Source organism: Atractosteus spatula, chromosome 12 (assembly GCF_055471065.1).
Source record: "Atractosteus spatula isolate fAtrSpa1 chromosome 12, fAtrSpa1.hap1, whole genome shotgun sequence".
NCBI classification, from domain to species: Eukaryota; Metazoa; Chordata; class Actinopteri; order Semionotiformes; family Lepisosteidae; genus Atractosteus; species Atractosteus spatula.
In genome coordinates, this window is record NC_142717.1 from 31,972,403 (window position 1) to 31,998,905 (window position 26,503).

At 38.1% G+C, this 26,503-nt stretch overlaps 1 protein-coding gene across 2 annotated transcripts; it reads right to left on the minus strand.

The window, feature by feature from the left end:
- Window positions 1-276: 276 nt before the first annotated feature.
- Window positions 277-25,226, minus strand: tent4a (terminal nucleotidyltransferase 4A). Of its 2 annotated transcripts, none has more exons than XM_088929251.1 (13): window positions 24,228-25,226; window positions 16,738-16,861; window positions 15,676-15,722; window positions 15,360-15,480; window positions 14,656-14,763; window positions 13,801-13,929; window positions 12,537-12,750; window positions 11,501-11,627; window positions 11,151-11,254; window positions 8,253-8,431; window positions 5,428-5,574; window positions 3,234-3,390; window positions 277-2,770 (listed from the first exon to the last, which is right to left on the minus strand). In XM_088929251.1, exons 1-13 carry the CDS (start codon window positions 24,998-25,000, stop codon window positions 2,730-2,732), a joined length of 2,271 nt encoding a protein of 756 aa, XP_088785377.1. In that variant the 5' UTR covers window positions 25,001-25,226; the 3' UTR covers window positions 277-2,729. The 2 variants fall into 2 exon arrangements, with proteins under 2 accessions (XP_088785377.1, XP_088785376.1); XM_088929250.1 differs by having other exon boundaries at window positions 3,234-3,395.
- Window positions 25,227-26,503: the final 1,277 nt, after the last annotated feature.

Sequence of the window (26,503 nt, forward strand, 5' to 3'; positions counted from 1 at the left end):
AAGGACCAGCACACTCTGGAGCTACACATCAAAAAAAGTGAGCATAGATTTCACCTGCCTACTGTGTGCACATTTGTGACAATTAGACAATGACATGCTTACAAAGAGCACTTGCAGGTTGAAAAATCATACATTAGTGAAGACTAAGTGGCTAAAAGCCTAAAGCTAAAAAATCTCTAAGATGGTACAATTGCACTGATGTAGCTATTTAACCCAAGTTAAAAAGGACAGAAATGAAAGGTGACTGTTCCCACTTCAAAAAAACAACCAGAAGTATTTGTTTTAAGAAGTTTATTTAAAAAAAGAATAGAAAAAAAACTTTACATAAAAATGTTTTTCCAAAAAAAATGATACTTCCTTCTGTTACCAGTTAAGATATAACCACAGTGGTAGCCAGGCAACCAGATTGTTTGGTTTAATCATGACTCAAATGTAACATTTTATGACAAGCATACTATATAACTGCCCATCATATTTAAAGACAGGAAAAGCAAAAGCCAAATTTAAGAATTGAGTCTGAATCAACGCATAAACGTAAGGCATCGTTTTGCGTCTACTTATTTAAAACCATATAGAATGAATACATCGGCACTGATACCAGTTGTTACTTGGTCTAGTTCACTTATGATTTTCCATAGTTCTCATCACCGATTACATGACAAGTGGTTTTGTAGAGCACTGTTTACCACAGCTCCACAATGGAATGTAATAACAAAAATGACAGAAAGGCAGTTGGCTTTTGGCTGCTAAGTGGAGTTTAAAGTTATGCCTTCATCAACAGCAGTAAATCTCACTCACCTCTGAAATCTATAGATATACATCGTACAGTACATTTCAACCATTGTTAGGAGGTATATTCCCTGGTAGTGGCTGAAGTGGGGGAGGATAAGTAACCTTATTTTAAAAACAAGTGACTTTAAATGAACACATAATACTGGTATCGTATCGCTGTCAATATTTCCTTGGAACAACCATGGTGCTTTTAAAACTCAGGGTTTGGGTACTATTTCTGTAGGTCAAAAAGGTAACAAGCAGTGGTCGTCATGAAAAAAAAATCCACTTGCATAGTATACCTGTATGCATCAGTAACCTTAAAGTGACAGCAATACAGTTTGTGCGCCATATACTTGCTGCACCACGATGCAATACTGTAAAAAATACTTCAGGCAATGCATCCAGCAAATGGAAGTACTTGTTAATATTTGATTTGAATGTGTTGCTCTTAACAGAACGAATACATACTGCTATACAGATTCCAGAATGGAATCAAAATAATTCCTTTCGCCACATTCTGTTGACTGGGCACCCTTGGAGCAAATGCTTTTAGGGGCACCTTGCATAAACACAGGTTACATAAATTAACACTGATTTAAATCTATTCCTAATACACTGTACCTTCATTTGACTCCCCTTTTCCTCAGAAAACAACTGATCGCCCGACCCTCAGTCATTGCCATACTCTTGAAAAACATTCTTCAAAATGAGCTCTCGTCATTCCTTTTGACAAAACCACACTGCTAGAGGTTATATTCTCTCAGGGCTAGAAGCACACAGATTAGTGTAGTTCCAAAACATTTGAGGATCATTTCACGGAATGAGAACAGTGGCCTGAAATGGCTAAATGGGAGATTCCCAACTGGAATAACCGTCAGATGTGGATTTAACACTAATCATATATGCTTTAGCACTGAACAGGTACATTGTAACCCAAAAAAAAGATTAAAAACAGACACCAAAAGGGGGCTTTTAGTAAAAACAGGACTAAGGACATTTCCAGTTAATGGACCTGTTGACTACTCCTTTCACAACAGCTCCAAGAAGTGAAGACAGTCTCTGGCTAGCCTATTTTTCAATTCCCGTTTCTTGCCCTGCTTTGCACATCATTAAAAGGGGAGTCCTCTTGTTACAGTTTGCAACTATAAACTGCTGTTTTTAAAACATCAGACCTGCAAAGACCACAATCCAGGAAAGGATCTGTAAACTTGTAGAACAAAAAAACCCCAAAATATAACTTAAACACTTGACATATCCATATAACAAAATTAAATAAAACCATTTTTTGAAACCAAAAAACAGTTATTGCACAAATGATAAACAATTTGTTCCTTTTGTACATTGTAAAATGAGTACTATGACTATGAAAAAGGAGGCAGCTCTGCCTTGTAGTGTAGTCTGGGCCAGTCCATCGCTGAAAGACAAAAATGGCTGGTCATCAACTTGCCAATGCTTTTGCACGCACGTAAGCCAGAGAAAATATTTTCTTCTCCAAGCTGCAGCAAGTCACTGAATAGAGCCACTTCCAGCATCAGATGGTGAATCCTCACAAGGCCAAAAAACAAAATGGAGCAGGGGGGGAAAAAAAAGTAAAAAAGTAACACTGAACAAAGAACAAAACATTTACATCTGAACAAGTCTTCACAGATTCAGCACTGAACAATATTATCTGCAAGGTGGATTTCTGACCACCGTACAGGAAACATGCAAAGAATCAACTGCAGGTACGTAGGGCTACCTACAGGGTGAAGTATTGAATGCTGGTCTTACTCCTCTTTGTGGCATTTGTAAAAACTCCAGCTTCAAGACGGAAGCGATCTTATCTACTAAGGCTGACTGGTACAATATCCCTCGTGTGCTTCCTCCTGCGCCAGGTGTTGCGGTTGTATTGAGCATGTCCCCTGTTGTTAATAGGCTGTTTCATGCCCACCATTGGGTTGTGGACAGCACCTGGATTATGGAGTCCCTTCATGGAATATTTTGGCCCACTTTGCATCTAAAGAAGGGAATAAGGTACAGTGTGATACCTGTATGGTATGAAACAAACGATAACCACATTTGCAGGAACTTTCTCTTCCTATGCCCTACACAAGTCTGAGCAAACTGCATTAGTGGGAAAACTCAAAATACATGAGATTTTAAATTAATCAAAAATACTCCGTTCTGAATCAAAGTACATTTACTATGCACTCCCCCCATAATAGTGTAAACTTTTTATTGCTTTAACGTTTGTTCCATTTAATAGCAAATACTCAGTCTTATGGGAACAAATGGAGACATTTCTTTCCAAGAAAAAGTTTAAAAAGTAAAGACTCATTTCCACAAGAAAAAAAAAACATTAGCGTTGAGACAAGTTAATTCTGTATATGCAAATCTGGTGGTTCAAATACAAGGACCTCAGAGCAAAAAGGTGGAAAATTTATTAGCGCTTTGACAACCTGAAGCGTGCAGGCGCCTACCTTGTGATGCAGGTGGGGGCTTGGCAGAGGGCTGGGGGAGGCAGGGGGAACAACAGGAGGGGGCATGTGTAGGACAGCATTCAAAGGAGTTGTCCCTTCTATACAAACCTGTCTGCCAGGTAGTGAAGGAACACCTAGGTTTCCAGAAAGGGATAGCCTAGCCTTGAAAGAGAACAGGGAGAAAGAGCTCAGGGCTTCTGCCAACAGCAATGAAAAGGAGTTGGTCAAACGGTTAAGTTTTAGCACACCCTGTGCACATTTAAAAATAACTAAGCTCCAGGATTTTACTTGCTTAATTGAAAGCTTATATCTGGGTATGTGGATAGACAATTTGGGATTTAAAAATTGAAAAATAACGTAATAAATCACATAGGGTCCTGCAGCACTAAATCATAAAAAAATCCTGGCACTCTGAACTATGTTTTTTTTTATGATGGAAACCATGGATTTCAATGTCACATCTATAAGGGAGCAAGAGAACTAAAAAGCCCATACAGCATACAATTTTCCAGCCTGCTGGAATTTTAATTCTAAGTCCATTTTGAAATATCATACCTTTTAACTTTAACAATCTTCTTATGGTCATTCCACCACAGTGAGTATGTGTCATTCATTTTTTACAAAACTCCAGATTTGTGTACCAAGGCTACTAAAATATTGTCCAGTTATTTTGTACATTAGTCATGCCAATGTGTCTTAGTCTTGTATTCATGTAATGTGATCTATGTGTTTTTTAGACTACAAATGTGTCAATTTTAATTACATTTCTGTTATACAGTTAAGCAATTTTTTAAAAAGTCCTTTTTACTGCAGCATGATTCTCCGATTCATTAATGATTTTAAGTGTCATCCTTTTGCGTTTTGCAGTCTGTCTCCGCTTGAGTTAAAACTGCTGAATTCACATAAAAGAAAGCACCATGTTGCATCTGTTAAACTTAAAGATATCTGGTTGCAAATCCATGCCATTTGCAGAGAAGAAAATAACCCACCAAAAGGTCTACAGGGATACACTAATCTGAATTTATTCTGACAAAATAGAAATTATACCTTCTAAAGATTTTTTTAAAAACGGTTATGCTAAAAAAAATCTTAAGCATGTAAAATTTGATTTGACAAGTTTGTCATTGGAGTTTTGTATCCAAGACTTTATGCAAACCTGCATCTAGCGGTGAAAGCAACAGCAAAATAATAAAACAATAACAGTCAGAGGTGGCTATACATTCACACTATAAGTCACAAAGTATTTCTATCTGCTTCCAAAACTAAGGGAACCTTTTAACAATTTAGGTCTTGTGAAAAATCAGGTATATGGAAATTTTACAAATGAATTGACCAGCTAAATTGTCCAACAATGTCAATTGCCCTACGATCGCTACAAAATTAAAGCTGAGGTCACAGTCAGTGTTTCCCCAACTGCAATCGTATTCAGTATTCTGTGGCTGTGCACTACTTACTACACAAAAGAACACCAGGTCGAGTTCAACCTACAGACGATTTTGAATCAGTCATGTGAAAATGGCCCAATCCATGTCTGCCAAGGAATAGAAACCCTGACTGTTTCCAACATTTAACAGCAAATACTTCCTTTTCCAAAAGGAATATTTGGTGGTAAAGAAAAGAACCTTAAACTTGGTGTATGTAAGGGTTTTCATTACTTTAGGATTAAAGTGGTCCATCTGGCATTAAATGCGTGAAGTCAGAAATGAAGACACAAACAGCATGATTGAAAATGGTTAGATACAAGGCCTGCTGGAATTTAAAACGTTAAGTTTACAAATACTTGTTTAACACGGATACTTTTTTACACATGCACAATTTTCATCTGCTGTTTGACTTGGGTCTTATTTCCATCCTGAATATTGCCTTGTCACAACGATTGGGAAACCGCCAACCTTGAAATCAAAACCATTCCATGACACTGTCAATCACTCCTTAAAATCAACAAAAGAGATCACTGTTATCGCTTCATGAATTTTTACATCCTCCACGCAACTTATAAAGCTTTCTCATTTCTTTCACCACCCCAAGACGGACACTTCCTCCACTTAAATTCAGTATGGAAAACTGCCATGACAAAAGCTACAAGAGTTGACTAGGTCAGCTCAGAGAACTACAGGAAAAGAAAGAAAAGGGAAGGCAGATGTTTTTCCTTAATGAGGTAGATGGATAGCTAAACCAGATAAGAAGCACTTACCTGGGAGCCAGAAGACATTATCAAAGCTCCAGTTAGGTTTGGCTTCCCATTTGGCAACTGTAATGCAGGTCCGAGTGTAGACAGCGTTAGTGCATGGAAGGGAAATGGGGGAATGTTTGCAGCTGAACAGGGAGTTGAATCGGAGTCCTTTAAGAAAAAAAGGAAAGCAAAATACTTACATTTGCAATTTATAAGAACCTCGTGAAAACCATTCCTCCAAAGTATGAAAACTTTTTTTTAAAGAACTGAATGTTCACAATTCCAAGTCATACCGGCAAATAGTCAAACGTATCTGAATGATTAAAAAAAAATAAGAACCCCTGATAAGTCATACTTTGCCTGCTTTAATTTTTTGGACATCAGTAGTTAGGATCAGAACATCTAATGGCTTTGTGGGGTGCACAGAGCAGTCATAAACCATATTTGTTACATTCAAAGACTCAAGTAATCCAGCTTTCAAATAACCTCATTTTGAATGTAAATTTCTGTGCGATAACTAGTCAAGCCATTAACATTACCTCAAGTCTACTTTCTCATTAAATGACCAATTTCATGCACCAATTTTAATTGATGCAGGGAAAAATTCCAATAAACACATTTATACAGTAGTAGACGGTTATGGAAACAAAAAATTCCACAATACAGAGTTAAAACTTTTGTGCAAAGATGAAACGTTACCTGATCCAGCACTATATTGAACTAATGTCATTGTCCTTAGAGTTGCTCACCAACCAATAAGTGCAACATAACCTCAAGGCATAAACAGTTGACCTTTCACTGCCTATACCCATGTGCTGACCATTTTATCTACTGGAAAATTCTCACATGACATGTTTAATAACGAAAGTTTCTCCTACTGACATATTGAAGCCCAATTTTACATTTGGTACTATTGACAATAGGTCAAGTGGAAAATCCATGGTACAAACTATAGTAAATGAGGCATTATTGTATGGTACTGTCAATTTTACCAGTGCAACTGACATCTCAGAACAGTTTTTGTACAGCATTGTAAAATGATACAGCTATAGCATACATAAGACTTCATGAAGAAGGTGGAGGCTCGGATTACAGCAACCAAACAAGAGGCACTGAGCTCATTACTGGGGTAATTTTTTAACAAGGGAGGAAAAAGCTGCAGAATAGGCAGGGTGTAGTTTACGCTGACCAATCACTTGCACGCCCAATTGTGAACGCAGCTGCACTGCAAGGTGAAGTATTTTAGGAAATGTATCGAGCTGCCTGGCATCTTTTACTGTCTGACGAAGTTCACTGTTGCAGTTTACATTTTTTTAAAAAGGCGACTCCTGCTTAGGAGCCACGAGGTGGCCAGGGACCTAGATAATCCAGAGCCATACACTAAATCCTGAATTCAATCACAATTTGTCACCTCGAAAGAGTAAGGAGAGATGTTGGAGAAAAGCAAATGAACTAGTCTGTACTAAAAATGTGGAGTACGTGTTGCCTTTTACATTGCACATTAATATTAACCTTATTTCAAATGTGTATTTAAATCTTTTGAAGTATAGCTAACCATGCACCACCAACAGATCCTCAAGTACATTATAAACTGTTTGCTGCTAATTTGGTTAGTGCAAACACCCTTCAAAATACATCCTTTGCACTAGATGACCGTATTGGGCAATATTTCATTTTTACACAATTAAATTAAGAATTATCCACTTCCATAAATTTTAAAACTGTCCGAAAAGAAATCTCACCTAAGTGTTAAATACAGATAAACTGGACATACTTTATTCCCTGAAACTCTGATTTTGGAGTAATTTTGTTTGTGAAAAGATACACCGAGTACATGCAAGATATACAGCCTGGAAGTACGGGGACCGATTTTCACAAACCAAAGTGTATCTTAAGCTTTTCTTGAACAAACATCCAAACAAAAGAGTTTTAATTTTCTAACAAAACAATTATCTTTATTTATTCAATATAAAGAATTTAACATTAAATCAAATGAATATAGATCCTCTGACAGCCATTGTGGATTATCATAATAGAAGATTTCAAAGCTCATTAAGCTTTAAAAAACAACGTTTATAATCTATATATAATCCATAACAATCCACTCTAAAAACAGAATTAAGACTTATTAGCCCCTACACTGGATAACGATAGACCACAAGAATGTACCATAATACAGCAGAGTAAACCATGACTTGTAACAATTAAGCAGTGCTTTGGATAATAGTAACATATTTCCATTGTTCAAAAACAAGTTACATTTTTTTCATTGTTTACAAGGTTAGAAGACTGAGCAGAGCAGGAGGCTACTGGGATAAAAGATTGCCTATCCCAGCTCCTGCTCCGTCACATTTGCAATGATAGGCAAACCTTCATCCTACACTGTATGCTTCACAAAACCACTTCCACTTTTACAGCAAAGTTCAAACTCACTTTCTTTGGAGAAGCTCTTATTTACACGGACATTGCTAAAATATACTGTAAAAACATGGAAATTGGACAGTTATACCACAAACAGCACAAAACTGAACAAAAATATTTTCCTCCTTTATACAGGTGCTGTTTAAATACAAGATAAAGCAAGAATGTCTAGGTTTTCAGGAGCAGGCACATCTAGGCAGCCATCTATGTGGAGAGGCGAGGCCTTATAAGTATAATGCCTGAACCATATCTAATGTAATTTTTTCCATAAGTGCAATTTCAAAAGAGGCACCCCAGACATTGCGTTTAAAAGATATTCAGACATTCCGTGATGCAAATGTACTTTAAATACCTGTGGTGATTAAAACAAACTAATAAAATACTTGTGGTGATTAACCAGGTTCTCTTTAGAAACAAAAACTTACGATATCACTTCCCGAGAGGGAGGAGATGGAGGATGCAGAAGAGCCAGAAGAGTGCTGATGGGGGCTGGAGAGAGACATGGGCGAGTCCACACTTTGTGGGGAAACCAAGTCTCGCTGCTGCTCACCATTCCGAGTCATACTACTGTGCTCTTTCTGCTCTGTGCCTTGTATCCTGGAATCTAAAAAGTGAAAAAAGGTCAGTTACAATTAGTTTTATTCACATTCTCTGTGTCAAGCATTTGCCAGGATTGTTACAACCAATATTACATATGCAGCAAACAGTCTCTAAATGGTGCATAATTGTTCCACGGCTAAGTGGGGGGAATAAGGGTATTACCCACTTACTGTACCTCCTGATTTTCAAACCTGCAGTACAATGGTCTTACAAGTGGACAAAGATGGAAATACCAATGTCAAGTCGCTTAATAGGTCACTGGACCACCACACACAGCCAGTATGGCCTGCATGCATCAGGGCATAGTCTACCAGTGCCTGGAAATCTGTAGAAGGCATGTAGCACTACTCTTTGCCAAGTCATTCAACACAATGCTTGTTTACAGAGGTGGACAATGCAGTCTCTTAAGTGATTCCAGAATGTCCCATCAATGTTTAACTGGATTCAGATTTGGTGACCAAGAAGGCTGTGAGAAATGGATAACTTCAACATGCTCATTAATCCACTAGGCCACCACAAATACTCATTGATAGGGGGCAGTCATTCTGGAAGATACCCCTGGGGCAAAGAAAGGCTGCAGCATGGGGTGAAGATGATCCTTCAGTATCATTAAGTAGCGATTAGCACTGACCGTGCCTTCTAATGCAATCTGTGCACCTAAACCACATCAAGAAAACGCACTCCCGAACATTATGGAAATACCAAAACCCTTCACTGCAAAAGCCAAGGCCTGCAGACTTATGTTTGCACCAAATGTGCAGTAATCCATTTGTTGAAAGCATGGTGATGGACAATTCATCTGACAACAGCACAGTTCTCCAGTGCTCAGAGTCTATACTCTTTCAGCACCACTGAACTCTCAAACACATATTGCCTGGTGTGAGGATTGGTTTTGTACACTACAACCCAATTACAGTGTCCCATTCTATGGATTTCTCAGAAGACCATTTTTGATAAAACAGGCTGCTTGTGCCCCAGACTGAAATATCCAATTTGAAGACAAAGGCAAAACAGGCAAACAACTGCATATCACAAGCCTGGAGGATTCCTGCTCACTGTTGTGCTTGTCTGCAAGGATCTTGGAGGAAAAGATGGCAGCAATCACCTTAGAGACTACTGCTCATGAGGAGTCCACAAGTTGAGCAGTCTTGGTCACTGAAGCTCCTGCCAAATGCACCCCAACAAACACCACAGTCTCTACCAGCAGCCATGCTAGTCATTGTTGTAGGCAGCCAAGCAACCAGCTTTTTTCAGCATGACTATAAACATGCTGGGATCTTATCTGCTTACTTAACATAAGACACAGCTGCATAAAAGTACTTGCTTTCAATGTATTTGATGTCCCTCATTTAGTCAGGCATTTCCATTTTTGTCTACTACCTGTAGATGATCCAACTGGTCTGCAGTTTCAACCGACATCCATAGAAAGGATTCACATAAACTTTAGATTATGATATATAGTACTAAATTATAAACTTTCAAATTGTAAAAGCAAACATTACATAATGGATTCGACTCCCTAATGGTTACGACGGCTACACTTGTGCCAATATTTAAATAAACATCTAAACTATGTGATCAAAACAACCGAGGACTGCATGTATGACATTTACTTTAATGCAAGCATATACAACCACTACTGTATCTACTTAAAAGTAACAGCATATGGCTTTAATGCTCCAGTCCTCTAGGGTTCCATTCTCAAAATAAAACTCCCTTATCCTGAATTGAAAAAAGTTACAGAATCCTACCGCAAGGAGCGGTCATTCCAGACCTTTTCAGAACACGCTTTCATATCAGATCTCATATCAACTGTCACATTCTACCAAACACAGCATATTTTTTGTGCGACTTGTATAATTTCATCATCAGATTTCTGGCTGAGAATTTTCTTTCAAAATATGGAGCACTACAAAAGTATCGGCTTGCCGCAAGATCTGGCTTCCTTTTTAGGGCACTCCATTTCTAACTTTGTCTCCACTTGTTTCCAGTCTTCAGTGTTACTGCATTTTCATACTGTCCTAATAACTTATGCAAAGCTACAGTGTGATATAAATATTTGCAGTTACTTTTAAAGCTGCATTTTTAGAATTTGTCACTAATTATTCACTACACTCCATGCATTGCATCTAGATTTGGAATTACACCAGAGCTAGACAAAAATGGTGCTCATAAGATCTATATTACGATGAAATATGTATACATAAAAGCCTCAAAACTACAATAAAACATTTGAGTAACTGGAAAGTGTCAGTACAAATACCACAAAAGCATCTAGTATTAAACTCCAATGCCCATGAGTTAAATCCCAGACCTACTAAAATTGCACTAAGACTAAACACTGATGCCGTATTTTTACAATTTAATATATCCATGGTGAAACACATTTGAAATAAACCACAACATGAGTTAGCCAGAAACTGAACAACCGCTCACCAAGCAGTTAATGTCTACCCCAGTAAAATGTTGTATATTCTAAAACGTATATGTTAAAATATTTTGAAAATATTCACAAAACCTGAAAGAATATCAGCAGCATTTTCTTGTGGATGCAGTACTTTCTACTATGACCAGTTATGGTCACTGGAGACTGCTGTTAAAAGATTTAGAAAATCTAAGAAATAAGTTAATGTATGAAAGTTATTTACTGCAACAATGACATTAATACTAATAAAATTCCTGACAACCAAACCCTAAGCTGAAAGGCTTAAGAGAATACTTACCACCACTGTCGGTCTTAGTGCAGTTCTTCCCTCCCCACTTCTTTATGATCCATTCCCTATAATCAATGACTTCCTGGGTGACTTTAATAATACGACCTAAAGTGCTGCAAAAATGCAAAATTAAAATGTCAGTTTTTACATCCAATACCCTTGTCAGTTTAAATAGGAAAAAAAAAACAGCTGTTCAATTATGTTTCAGAGACCAAAACCTCAACTTAAGATACTTCAAATCAGTTTTAGACATTTCTATCCTAAGTTAGTGACAATGTATACATGTTTCAATCGAAGACAACCAGAGGTGAAATAACTACTGAAACCGCCTGAAGCAACAGAACTCAAACTTTGCTTACCTCTCGGAGTCTTTGTTGGGATATGATCTTGCAAGAGGAGAAACAGCATGGCTTAGGACAATGTAAGCATAGTCAAAGACTTGTTTCACTTGCATGGCACCATAGGAACTCCTGCCTACATCATTTCCTTAAAAAAAAAAAAAGATCCACAATGAGTGAATGGGATATTCAGTAAAAGAATACATGTGGATCTAAAAAAATTCTTTGCTTACACAAAACCAAAAGTATAGATTTTGTAACAATCTTTCTGAAATAAGCAATAAAGAACCCAGGGTGGGAAAAGGTAAATGACAGACATGAAACTGACGTGGTGAATTTATAGGCAAAGTATTTAATAATAACAGAACAAAAAGACAACACTGAGATGAAACAGACAGTGGTAAATAAACATGGCTTGGACCCAGCCAGATTTGTAATCATTTGTTTAGCTATCCATTTCTTCACTATTGGATAAAAATTCAAGTATATAAAAACTAGTCTTTTCTTGCATAAGAAAATCTGCTCATTTTATGATCATAAATACATTTCAAATTATTAGACAATTTGAAGACTTCAGATGTCCAATACCTTAAAAACGCATTCTTAGTATTACCAACTTCTAATTCTGGTTAATAGCAAAATTAAGATATGTAAAATATGTATACAAATAATGCAACAGGCCCGACGCACTCCTTATCCTAAAATAAGAGCTAGAGATATATAATATAAAATTATGGAAAAGAAAGTTCCATTGATCACAGCAAGACCGCACCACAAAAACTTTTATAAAAATGGTTCAGGTGGGTAGCTCTGCCAGCATGCGTAGGCTGCAAAGGAACAAGTAATAGGTTTATTCCATGCTGAAAAGAGAAGAAAGAAAACAACGTTTTGGACATGGAGCCTTCTTCAGGTGTGAAAAAGTGGTTCATTAGAGTCTGTGTTCTGACGGCCCTCTTTTGCAGTCTTGACTTTCAAAAAAAAAAACCCTCACCACCAGTCCAAATGACCCCTTTCAAAGTGTTAATGTTTGAATAAGCTGTTCTTTTCACATAGTTACCTGGCAAGAGGGGATCTTCAATGCATAACATTGACGGCCTATAACCATTTGTCATGGCTTTCATGATTTCTTCTTTGGCAACATAAGCACCTCCATTTTTTATCCGAATACCAGTTTTGAAGTAGTTAAAATGCCTTCCATAAAGCTCAAAGAATTCAATTAGAAGAATGCCCAGATTTACATTGGGTCCCCTGGCATCGATTCTTGGGTGCAACTATAAAAATAAAGAGAAAACTTGAACTTATCCAATACATTTTAATAAGTGAAAATTGATGTATACAGAAGTGTGGGAGATAAACCTTCTTAATCATTCTGGTGAAGACCACCTAGGAGAATTGGAAAGGGCTGCAGCTGGAAATTAACAATCCGCAATTTACTCCTGACTAGTACAGAAAGATGCCATCACTTTCCTTCGTGAGGACACTAGGATATTTGAGAAATTTGAGAAATTCGACATGCCCACTTAGTAGAGCCGTTTAAGATACAAATACGCATACGCACAGGTGCACTCTGCAAGTCCTAGGAATTACTCTTGCACAGCAAACCCTCACCAATTCAAGCCCACCCAATCCATGCAGCACTGAGCTAACATTGCAATGAAACAGACTCCTGGATGCAGCCATCTAGCAATAACCAGCAACATGTGGCTTTTAGTATTTAACCCATTATGCTCGGAGCAAGCAATTCTACTGGTTGACCAATAGCACAGCTCTTTCTGCAGTGCTGTCAAACTCTGAGACACCTTAACGACAGCAGAGGTTGTATAAAGGCTTTGCAGTCTAGAATTTCCTAGACAGTAACAGGGTGCCCAACCCCAGGAACACAATTCTTTGTACACATGCTCCTGGAGGCCTGGTGCACAGGTCACTCCAATGATATAGCTAGCACCATACCCCACATTTGAAGCCATGAGCTTAAGGCCTGCAACTCTACTGCTTTCATCAAATAAACCACTTGGGAACCTTTAAGAAAAATCATGCTTTTAAAATTTTAAGCTGTAGAACTACATGTTTTGGCTTATGTACAACAGAATAATCTGTATCTTCAACATTTTATTTTTTACATTACAGGACATTTAATAGTTAATTATACAAATGAAAGTTACTCATAGCAAAGTAATACCTATATAATCCTGTATTTATAAACATTTAAGAAATTAAGAAGCACTTAAGATCAATGTAACTAATAGCCTAGAATCACATTAAAAATTGAAATATACAGGTTTAGGAAACATTGATAAAACACTCCAATTAACATCCCTTACCTGCAAAAAGCTGATGGCCATTAAAATGAGGCTATAAGAGCTAATACCACCCGTGAACACCTCATTTAAATCCCTCTGAAGAAGAAACTGCTTCAACACAAAAATCAAGTAAGGAAGCACAGTATATTTCTGAAAAAAAAAAGCAAAACATGTCATTTACTCAAATAACTGTAAATTTCACTTACTCACTTTTGCATAAAAATGCTTCTATGTTAAACTGGTTAAAAAGTTAAATTAGAATAAAACATTCATAGTTGGGATTTTTACTTTCGGAAACAAGAGCATGATGAAATTTCAACCAAGAAAATAACAGCTGTTCCAAATATTTTCACTACATAGGGACTATAAAGACCTGCATTTACCTTATTATTGAATTAGCTTTAAGTAACACAGCTGTAAAATAAGGAATTTCTTAAATTACATATCCATCAAACCCTGTAGGTGAAGCTCCAAATCTACCATCATAACTTCTACAGTAAGTCAGACAGGGAAAAAAACCCCAACATCTATAACAATTTGAAAGAACAATTTCACTGCTATTACCACTACATGTGCCTCTAGCCACAATTAGCCCCTATTCATCATTTATCTTACAGAGGACAAAAAGTAATCTAGAACGAAGCCATATGTCTAGGTGTAATTCAAACCTACAAAACATTTTAGCTTCCCCAACACTTGTTTGTGTGACGCAACTTAGAAATCTCACGGATCTTAGTCCTGAGGCAAGACAGGTCAAAAGAGATCGGAAAGGTGTAATACTCAAATTTCAGTTTGTTGGAGTTGAAGTCAATCAACACAAAGCATCCAGAAGGCAAATGAAAAGCCACTGCATGAATAATTGAAATAAAAGCAAACCTTAACATATTCCTTTATAAGCCATGCTGCTTTCACACCAGTTTCTACGTTGAAACTGATGTCCACCTTAACTTCAGTCTCTTGGTCGGTGAGTTTTATTATTGGTACCTGAAGAACAGAAAAATGTTTTAAGGCTTTTTTTCCCTAAAATATGAAACAGTGGAAAGATGTACAAAATGAAAGCAGAAAGAGGAACAAAACAAATTGTGCGAATGCAAGGATGATCATTCAATCCTTAGTTACCCTTATTCAAATGGAAAACAAATACAAAGCAATTGTTTTAGGACCAGTGGTAAAATGTTCGTACTCTTAGGGTGTTTAGGACAGATAACTTGTGTCTTGACTAGTGCTACTTAGTATTGATACATGGGCTATGGGCATTTCTTTGTGGGAAAAAAACATAATACTAGTTGGTTACACCGTCATATATTCAACAGAGAACAGACAGGAATGGTTGAGCTTACAATCTCCCTAGTTTTATTCAAAAAAAAGAAAGATAGCTTCCTGATTACGGCTATGTATGTATATGGCGTTCTAAAAATTAAGTTGGGCGTGATGGACCAAAAAGCTTCATTGTAATTTTTCTGTCATTATGTAAATCCCTTCAAAGGTTTCAATTCAACATTATGCCAAAATCTACTACCAAAAATGTAGCATGAAGTTTGTGGTACACATGGAAGTAAAAAATAACTGCACTAACTTACCGTAGCTTTGTCAAGTACTTTAATAGAGTAAGGCTCAGCCACATTGTGTTTCCGTAGTGCTTGTTCCAGCTGCTGCAGAGGGGGACGTGTCCATTTCCCAAAGACCACTAAGTCTATGTCACTGCAATAACAGAAGAGTTTCCTTATACATTTCCCATTTTTCAAAAACACCATAAATGTAGGAATAATTTAAAACGTCCCATAGCCCAGGTCACACTACAAAAGCACCTTTACCTACAGTACACAAACAGGTCAGTCAACTCAATACAAAGAAAATCCAAAATGCAGAAGATTTTATGCAATTGCTACATCATACCTTGTTGGGAGATAAAGTCCTGTACTAAAGCTGCCAAAAATCTGAACCTGAAAAGGAAAGAGAGTGCATATTTCAAGAGTGGAATTGAATTTAAGAAAACAATATCTGCTGAAATACAATATTATGGGAGCTTCCCAGGCACAAATTATGCATTTATAATTTAGCATGACGCAAGGGGGCAAAGATCCTGAATTTTCCAATGTTTCACCGCCATTTCCTCTCCCTTCTCAAACACTCTGAAGGTATTCAGCAAAAGCCAACTAACACTTATTAAAAGCAGCACCTCCAATTTCAGCAATGAGGTACTGGCACCACACAATTATACAGAAACAGTCTGGCACCTACAGCCTTAGTTCAGGGCCAAACTGAAACCACAAATATAAATGCAGCGATTACAGAAAATGGAAGAAACCTAAGCATATAGAAATTTTCAACATTATCTTTGAAAAATAATATTCTAAAGCTTAATGAGATAGTATTGAGTGTACTAAGTCTGTATGAAACCTTACACTGTATAGCCATATTTTAAAAGAAAGACATTGGGCGAATTGAATGGATGATTGTGTACTTGTTAAAGAAAACAAGAAAAAAGGCATTCTATTAATAAATGAAACTAAAATTCTGCCCCTTTTGACTGAAATATGCAGTATTGAGAACCTGCACTAGAACCTGATAAATCATAGTAAGAGACTTAAAATGGTAGTGCCTATAGAAACATTCAAATTTTCATCCGAGATTAGGGAAACAAAATATTTACCCCTTTATATTATTCTGTTCAGAAATACTTGTTTAAAATTTAGGTTCTGACAGTGAAAATATTCTGGGCCTTCCCCCTCCCAACACAAGGGTATCTTTCGCACTGTTACACACCAAATAGTCAAACAATCTCAGGGTTTATTGTACAGTATGTTCTATTCTCTTAACTGATATTCAGGGAGATTATAAAGCTGATCAGGACTCCGACAGAATACAAATGCTCATTCCCCATCACACTATAGTGATATGTTGTTTGAAACTACTGAACCAGTCCTGTGCTTGCCTGCTGCAAGTTTCTCTACTTACATCAGCAGTGGGCCATAGATCCTTTATAACTCTCTCTATTCTGTTCACCACGTCTTTACGCATAGCTGCTTCTCCAGGACGTGGGGACATGAAGTGGTAGAAATCCACAATCTCTTCATGAAGGCTGTTGGAAAAGCAAGACAAGTTATTGGGTTGCTAATTCTTAATTAGCAAGACAACATATAAATGAAGAAAACCTTCAAATGGATATGCCTTTTGTATACAGCAAATTCCAGGTAGCAAATACCGCAAATATGCTTCATATGAGTAATAGAAGCATTTGGAAATAATGCATACATAATACTGGATAAGAGATTCTTTACTTACTTGCCAGTTTGGCATTCAACAATAACAAGTAAGAGGTTAAAGCAGAAGGAAAATACATATTTGCATTATACAAATACTGTAAGACAAGAGGCATCATCCAATATGAAATATACAAAGCAATATGAAATTGAGGTAGTACAAACTTTCTCACTGAAGCGTAAATTTAAGCTGAAGAATGGTGTGCACAGATTGCAAGAGGCATGGATCAGAGTAATAAAGATATAATGACTAATTACACAGAAAATATTCAGTTTTCTCATCCAGAGTATCAATTTGCTCTCCTTTTATCCAAGTGCATAAACACTGGTTTACCTAGTATAAGAGCCTTAAATATTAATTTTATCTATAATCAAACATCACTAACACAATCAAGTGAGTCTTTTGCTTTTATTTCTAGTTGCAAGAAGATTCCAAACAAACTGTTAGCTTGTACCAATGATATTGCATCAATCTAGTGACTAACTATTTCATGGACCAGAATAATTTATAGTTGCAGCCAAGTTCAAATTTTTAAGCATTAGTGGTATCACAGGGTACGATCATATGGTTTGCACTACAGGCAATATCAGAAGGACTTCATTTCTAATATTAGTAATTGAAATAAAAGTTGAGAAGCATATGGTAAAAAATGAAAACCTTGCTGCCTGAAAAATCTGTAGTGTAAATTCACTAATTGAAGAATGCAAGTCCAATATAGGAAGGTACTCATCTCCATATTCCACAGCAGGTGATAGAAGTAGACACCGTGACAAAGTTTGGATCAGAAAAAAACCTATGTAATAAAATAAGCAACGTACATGTCAAATTCAGTAAGAAGAAAACTACAACAAAGAATTCTGGTTACAGAACTTCAAATACAGATGTTGACTGGGTAACATCTGTAACCTGGCATGATTTTAGTCAGATATCCATTGCTAAGGGGGAGGGTTTACGTCTGACTGCCAGAACTGCTGACTGTAGACAGTTGGCCACTGTTCTGTGCGGTTTACCTCCGATCCAATCCTCAATTCGTCTAGAACTATGCAGATCAGTAGCACAAACTGGTACTGACCTGTGTAGGGCTGGGCTGCTAAGTCATGATACAAGCTTTAACCAATGCCCTAACTATTCTATACCCAGCTCATGTCTGTCCTTTGCCGATTGGCCAAACAAAGACACTTGTCCAGCCGATGAATGGCTTTTGATGTTGGATGGGTTTAATTAAGGTTAGACAGTTCCCTGACTCACTATTAAGAGCTTAGACAAATGTCCAATAGACAAAAGGTAAATTTGAAGGACAAAAGGAAATTCTCCTCACTACCACATATATAAACAAGGCTCTGTTGAGTGCATCACTCTTACTGGCTCTTGATTGATAAAGCTAAAAAAAAAAAGCCTTCCATTCTATAAAATCAGTGAAGAATGGATTCATACTGCAGCAAAAGATATCTACCATAAATGATTAAAAAAAACTGCATCCTGCAAGGTAGGACAAGTTCCACTTTCACACAACACTGTTACCATGAGGACTGATGAAATAACTGAAGACATCAAGGAGCAGTTACTGGGGAGGACAAAGGGTCTCCATGGCTTTCAATTCAGGCAGATGAATCAAATGAAATAAAAAATAGGCAAAGCTTTTATAATATATATGTTTTGTAGCAGCTTATATTTTTATGCATGAAGACTTACAGTGCGCAATTCCACTCCCTAGCAACAACAGGAGAAGAAAGCTTCAGACTTTCAATTACAATTCAGGCCTGCTCAGCTGGACTCTTTACATAAGAGTTTGTACAGAATGTGATGAATTCATGGCTTTAAGACCTGGGTAAAAGTACTGTCTTAATGCAAGTCAATCCATTGTTTAATTCACCACAAAATGTTGACAAGCAGAAGATTGTCTCCTGAACTACACAATTAAGTTACATGACAATTTTTAATACCATAAAAGTATACTACAAGGCACTCAATGTTAAACCATGGCTTACAGTTTCATGTAGGCATCTACAAAACCCTTCAAAAACATTAAATCCTTCAAATCTACAGCATTTGCTAGCTTCAGAGACAGAGCTAAACACCTTTTTTTATTTAAAAGTTCAATGTATCACTTTTTAAAGCAAAAATATTCCTCTTAAAAAGTGTTGCAGTTTTACAGTAAAACTAAACCATCAGGCATAAATGGAGAATGAGGAGTGCCAGCTATTCAAAATTAGCTAGTTAGTCAAGATTTAAGTATGTTATCACAATCAAATGTTCCTCTCAACTACACAGAGGTTGAAATTTACACAAGTTGGGACACATTTATGGTACCTTTGCCCTTACAACTTATTACAGTGCTGGAATACAAAACACTATTACAGTGTACTGTACGGTACTTTAATACTAATTGCAATAACCGAGCATACCGAAATACAGCAGAGACTGAGACTGAAAGCAAGACAACTTGAAATTCTTCCCAAGAGCAAAGGATGATTTTGTATTGGCTTATGGAAAAAAGCCCAGTTAGTACAGCATTACAGTTTGTAAAGATTTTACAGTAACTGCAAAATTTTACAAAACATGTAAAAAAATGCAATGGGACATTTCAAAAGTTTTAATCTAAAGGCTCCATTATTAGAGCTCAGAAAAGCAGCAAACACTTGGATAAGATGGATCAAAATGTTCAAGGTCGAGTCAAAAGCAATTCCTGTACTTTTCCCTTGAAAAGTAAATTAAGAAAATAGATTTTACACAATACCACATGCAGTTGTATGACATACCTTAAAGCTTACATTATAATTAGCAGACATGAAAAAAGTAGACTGATATCACGAATTATAAACAATGTCCAACAAACTATGTAGCTTTCCAAGTAATGGAAGTGAGTTGGTTTCCAACTTTTGAAACGGCTTGTGTTCCAAGACTTGGAATCCTAGAAAGTACAGTACATGCTACAGACGTACAGTATATTGGGACAGATGCATCACCTGAAAACTCTTTCAAAATCTTATAAACCTCCGCATTAATCCAACTGCAACTGCACAAATATCCAACAGTTGCAGGGTGCGTTGGAAACATTGTGATTTTCAAACCTGCAATGGCTCATAAAGTTCCGAGATAGGACTATCATGCAAACTGCTCTTGCTTGGAGCTAATTTGTGAAACCATTTTTGAGCTTTATAGGTATTTAATCGACTACTAACAAGATGAATGGGCAACATGAAAAAACAAGGATCTCTTCCTTGTTGATACATGGCTCATAACACTAATTCCAGCCTTTTAAAAGCCATTTGATCCATTAACTCCAAAAACTGTAATACAAAGTACTATAAGACTAGAAGATTTACTTACAAGACATTGTTTTTCCAGCATATATACACCTCACATGGTCTCCATCACAGGAACGGTATCACTCTTTATGAATTTGTGCCAAGTTTCAACTCGATCAAAAACGGTTTCTAGTTTGCACCTCGCAAGAGCTTTGATGACTCCCCCTTCTGCAGTGGGTCATTCACTGCTCGGTGAAACAAACTTAAGCAAATTGAGCACATTGCTCTTGATCAAGGACTGAAATGAATTAAACTCCAGACTTGGTAACCATACGGTTAAGATGTGGTGAAATGGGGTTCCTATATAAAACGGAATGGCTGCCACCACTTTGTTCACAAACTCTAGCCCACTGCGGACTACTATCCCTGTCTGACAGGAAACGTGGCAGGTTTGTTCACTACTGCACCTCACAGGCTGAACCAGAACTTCATATACTCAAATAAGGTTACCATTTATAAAACTATGCGCTCTTCAAAAACTGAACAATTAAATCTAATCTTGGGAGGCATAATTCTAGTGACAATGAAATTATTCTACAGGAAGCATTCTGGTATAAAGTTCATAAAAGAACCCCCATTTTATTACTGGCAATCTTTATCCCATGCCACATGCAGCTCCTTAGCAGAACATTTAATCAACTAATTCCAAACTTAGAAAATGGATGGATGATCTAACTGCTTCATTCAATTCAGGGTTAGGCGGAAGTTGGAGTCAGTGCCAGACACAAGGTCAGGTAGATCCTGGATGGGATGCCGGTCCATTGCAGGACAGACAGACATGCACACACTCACACCAGCGCCTGTTTTCCCAAAGGCCAATTGAGCCACCAGTGTGTCTTTGGACTGAGGGAGGACACTGGAGCACACAAACCTGGGGAGAAGATAGCAACTCCACACAGAGACCTTCCCGCATCCAGAATTAATAATAATAATAATTACTTACACTTGTATAGTGCTTTTCTGGACACTCCACTCAAAGCGCTTTACAGGTAATGGGGACTCCCCTCCACCACCACCAATGTGCAGCCCCACCTGGATGATGCGACGGCAGCCATAGTGCGCCAGAATGCTCATCACACATCAGCTATCAGTGGGGAGAGAGCAGAGTAATGAAGCCAATTCATAGATGGGGATTATTAGGAGGCGATGATTGGTAAAGGCCAATGGGACATTTGGCCAGGACGCCGGGGTTACACCCCTACTCTTTTCGAGAAACGCCCTGGGATTTTTAATGACCACAGAGAGTCAGGACCTCGGTTTTACGTCTCATCCGAAGGACGGCGGCTGTTTACAGTACAGTGTCCCCGTCACTATACTGGGGCATTAGGACCCACACAGACAACAGGGTGAGCGCCCCCTCTTCCAGCAGCAACCTTAGTTTTTCCCAGGAGGTCTCTCATCCAGGTACTGACCAGGCTCACACCTGCTGAGCTTCAGTGGGTTGCCAGTTGTGAGTTGCAGGGTGATATGGCTGCTGGTTCAGAATTGAACCCAGGGCCCCGTTGCAGCCACTGTGTATTCCAGAAGCTGTCAACCCATTGGCTGAAATAAACATGCCAAAATGAGGTCCCTACATAACCACATAATGTGATACATTCTAAATAATATAATCTTAAAATTAACAATTGTCAATGCAACATTGACAGGATCACTTTTGTGTTCTGAGCCCATCATAATCATACAGTAGAGTGCTGTATTCTGACACTGCGTTGTCAGTACAAGCATCTCATGTGGTTTACACTGAGCAGACCGATTTTTGAGATTAGCACCATGGCATTATAAATAGGTTTTGGATTACTGTATTATACAATAACAGCATATATTCTAGACCGCAGTTTGATCTCCATTTCACACTGGACTTCTCCTAAAAAGACCTTAAGCACACAATTTAAAGTTTTTATAAACAGTTTGGGTATTTGAAAATTGTTTTCATTTCCCTTATGTTTCACGGTGGACAACTTAAATGCAACATTTGAAGTATTCAAATACTGTATGGACAGATGCTAACAAAAAAAGTGAAAAAAAAACAAAATAGAAAAAGTGTTCATGCAAATATAAAATTCAATAAATATTTTTCAATCTGGTCACACCATTTCCAAGTTCAAGCAAATAAACTTTTCAACATTAAACCGTTATAGTCAAATCTGATAACTTCAATGGATACAGACGTCAAGGTTTAAAAACCAAAGATCGCCGTAATAATTCAAATAGAAACATGGGCCCATTAGTTATTACTTCCATCTGAAATGATTTAATGGAAGAAATGAAACTTCGAAAACGGACGATTTTTATTTTTCTGGTTTGTCTTTCAAAAACTCGACGTTCTGAAGCCAGCAGTTGCACAGTTCTTGCACAAGAAATATCCCATGTGGGCGCAAGCAACCATTACAAGTTCATTCCCCCCCCGTTTCAAATTCGTATTCAGCATTCGACCACATCCTGCACAAACTCGTCACGTTACTGTACTTCCTTCTCATTGATCTGTAATTAGCTGAATAGATTTTTTTTTCGGAACCCAAAGGAGAGGACGTTTAAGAAAGAACTAAATTTTCAAAATGTGAGGTCCAATTATACCGGACCATTTCCCTCACGTGAGCACTTAATTCAGTTACTGTGCAGGAATCCGAAAGCGCCCTACAACTTGGCCCTGATGATATCAAGTACAAACGCACTGGAATCAAAACGGCGAAAACTCGTCAAATTAACGCCTGTTCTAAAGGCGATTAAAAACTATTCTGTCTGCGGAACTCCTAACCAAATGAACGGCAAGATCGTCTTAACAGCCCTAAAATTACTGCTGCAGCCCTTCCAACGGCTCGGTAAAAGGAAATATGCAAACCACAATCAAGACCAGAGAATTACATTCATGCCCACAAAGTAATAAAAGGCCAAATCCATAACATCCTTCTGGACAAATACCCTGCTCTGTTAAAAAAAAAAACTCATGACAGTAGAAAACTACTCTGTGGTTTCTATATGTTAAACTTAAAATATCATGTTTCAACAGAGGGGCTGGACGAAGAGACCGAGGATACATTTTTAAAAGAATGGGACCGTCGTATTACCACACACAGGCCTTAGGTAGACGTTAGCGACACCATTTTGTGTCAAATAAAAAAAAATCGTGGTTTAGTTTTACGCATACCATTCGGTCAAAGTAATTTGTTTTGCTAAGAATAGCAAAGATCCCATTTATCCGAACGGATTTAACGACAGATTGACTTGTCTAGCTGATTAAAGGAGAAATGCATAAATGAACCATTATACGGGCACAGATAAAGGTGTAAACCACCCATTTGTAACCATTTAAAAGCTTTTGTTTTTTTTTTTTGTTGCCTATGTCCCCACATTCCAAACTTACCCAACCCACTCGGAGTACACGCCCACCAGCGCCAATGGAGCTTCACTTCAAAACCTACTTTTCGTAAAACAAACTGAAATCCACTTTCAAACAACCATCTCAAACACGCTACTAGTTAACATTTCAAACGCCGTTTCGCCCGAGAGTTATAAGCAGGCGGCGAAAGACAAAAACTGAGATCCCTAAGCGTAAAACCGATACATACGACCAACCTGCTTTTCGCCTTGTGCCCCGTGTGGAAGTAATTGCATTACTCGAATCAAGCGTAAAATGTCCTATTAACACCTGTCTATTCAAAAGAATTAGCTACGGAACTGCACACTTCTTTCTCGTCTCCAACAATTCCCTCTGCATGATGGTTTAAACCATTTTTTAATATTTTTTAAACGAGTCAAGGTCCTCACTACAACTTACATACAAATTAGCTGAAGAAATCGCTGCACCTCATTTCACATTCAGCCAACAGCTTGTCACAATGAACCCTTGCACAGCTCAGTATTTCAGACGTATCTTACCCGTTGACCCCGGGACTGTATTTCCTGGTTTTCCAAGGCGTCCCAGAACAGGCATAGTTCCCATTACCCCAGTTGGAGAGCAAATAGTTGATCCCATAAGTGCTCGCTTTATTGTCACTTTTCCTTCGGCCTGGGTGGCGGTTGTGATGGTTGTTGAGAGCTGTGGAGCTGTGATACTGGTGAAACTTGTAGTTTTCGTGGAGGCTGTGTTGATGCTGCTCCTGCTGATGATGAGTGCTGTTGTTGGCATTGTATAACAAGTTCTCGCTGAAATTGAAAAATACGTTGGCACCGCCTGCAGTCTTATTACTGCTACCAGTATTGCTATTACCAATAGTCCTTCCCGAAGAGGAGTTGGATGAAGGGCTTTCCGTTCCCGACTCGATCGAGGAGGACGAAGACACAGATGGAGTCTTTTGCAACCGTTTCCCCTCTCCCCCAGCTGCCTTTAATCGGTTACTGGCTGCGGGAGGCAGAGCATTATGTGTGCTGCTGTTTGATACACTGGAAGATGAAATTACAACAATGCTACTGCTGCTGTCCTTACCGGGCGCATGACTCTGATGGCTGCTACAGTTGCCCGTGCTTTTTCTGGGAGCAGTAGCAGCTACATTTTTTAAAACGCTGGAGTCCAAAGCCGGCGAATTAACACAGAGGTGTTGGTGATGACTGGAGTTTGTCCTGACAGCCTGAGAGGTCTCCCAGATATGCATCCACAAGGCATTAGCAGGTCCTTTCTGTTCGGGCTGAATCCAAGCTACCCTCGGATCCATTCAAACTTCTGTTTTAACAACCCTTTCTCCGAATCCCTTTGTCTGTTAAAATACACGCGTGTATGGTCCTTTATAGTTCGCAATTAAACCCCATTTAAAAAAACCCAGAAAGTAAGCGCTAAAAGCCCAAAGGGACCGGGGACCGCTGCTAATCCTAAATACTATAAACTGTTATACACTACTGCGATCCAATATGGCGCATTCTCTTGAACCCGAACCCCTAATGCGCATGCGTGCTGGATTTTAAACTCTCGCCCTGGGCCCATCCCCCTGTTTCACCAAAGAGCAGGCGCAGTTGCTATTACCTTTTGCTCCTCCAATCCGTACTTGAAATCTCAAAAAACGGGAGATTCGGCCCATCCTAGCTCTAGTTTGTACATTACGGTAATGGCGTCTCCCGGAGAGCCAGAATTGTGCCGTACGTAAGATTTTCTACAGTGTTCAGAAGCCCAGATTTAAAAAGAGTTGATTGGAAACCAGATCTCTCAATGAAACACTTTCCCAACCACTTAAGGATACATTGTCATTAACGTCCTAGCAGTCTTCCATTGTTCTTAATGTACTCGGTAACATATTTCTTTGATAGCAAAACGCAGCGTTTATGTTTAGTCTTGACTTGGAACCTTTTAACATTTGAACGTTCCGAAACTATTTTGAGCACGTTCCTAACTAAAAACGTATTTAAAGGCAGTCTTTACCACAAAACATGTTTGAAGACAAACTCAAAAAATCCTGACACACCTGAAGTAGGACCGACAGCCTTTTTTCTTTCATTTCACTTTGCATATTAAATCAACCTCTACTTAGAAGCCTGTTGAATTTGATCATTACTCATTTTGTGTGTAGTGAATGGTGAGTTCTATAATGTTGTTCCTATGACACAGTATTTTCTTTGTTAAAATATAGTGTAAAAAACCCCAAAGGAATGGCAAGTAAGTTACATGAGTTCTAAAATAAACTTCAGAAGTTTGAAGAGAAGTTGCTGTTTTAGACCGCACATCATGATGCTTTTATTGTGTAATTTCTTTGACCCCCTGTAGGCTGGGTTGCAGGCACAACAGTCTCACCTTTTCCACCTTCCATCAGTTTTGCTCACATTAAAGGACAAAGAATGACAGGAGAAATTTGCCATTCACTTTTGCTAATTAGATGCATTTTTGGAAGTTTATGTTGAAGCCTTGGCCTACAGGGCAGACTTGCCATGAATGATTAGTTATTTTATTAAACCAGTCTTACTTTCCCTTATAAAGATTTATGACCACTTCTGAGTGCATTAGGGTGGTTAACATTAGGGACCTTCTGTAGTGAAGTGAAGACTGGAAGTAATATATTGGTGTACAAACAACTCCAGTACTGGATGCTTGCAGGGTCTGTAGGTGTTCATAATGACCTCATTAAGCTAAGCATTAGCTTAACTGGACCAATTTAACACTTTTAAAGATCTTCAGCTGGTAATTAGAGAGACCTAGCAAACCTGCAGGAATCTGGTCCTCACTGACTGAC

Excerpts from the sequence above, each read along its gene's own strand:
- tent4a (XM_088929250.1), bottom strand. The coding sequence starts at position 25,000 with ATGGATCCGAGGGTAGCTTGGATTCAGCCCGAACAGAAAGGACCTGCT. Across the intron at positions 13,930-14,655 it reads TTATAAAGGAATATGTTAAG|AAATATACTGTGCTTCCTTA; the intron begins GTTTGCTTTTAT and ends TTTTTTTTTCAG. Across the intron at positions 5,575-8,252 it reads CCCTCTCGGGAAGTGATATC|GACTCCGATTCAACTCCCTG; the intron begins GTAAGTTTTTGT and ends TTTTTCTTAAAG.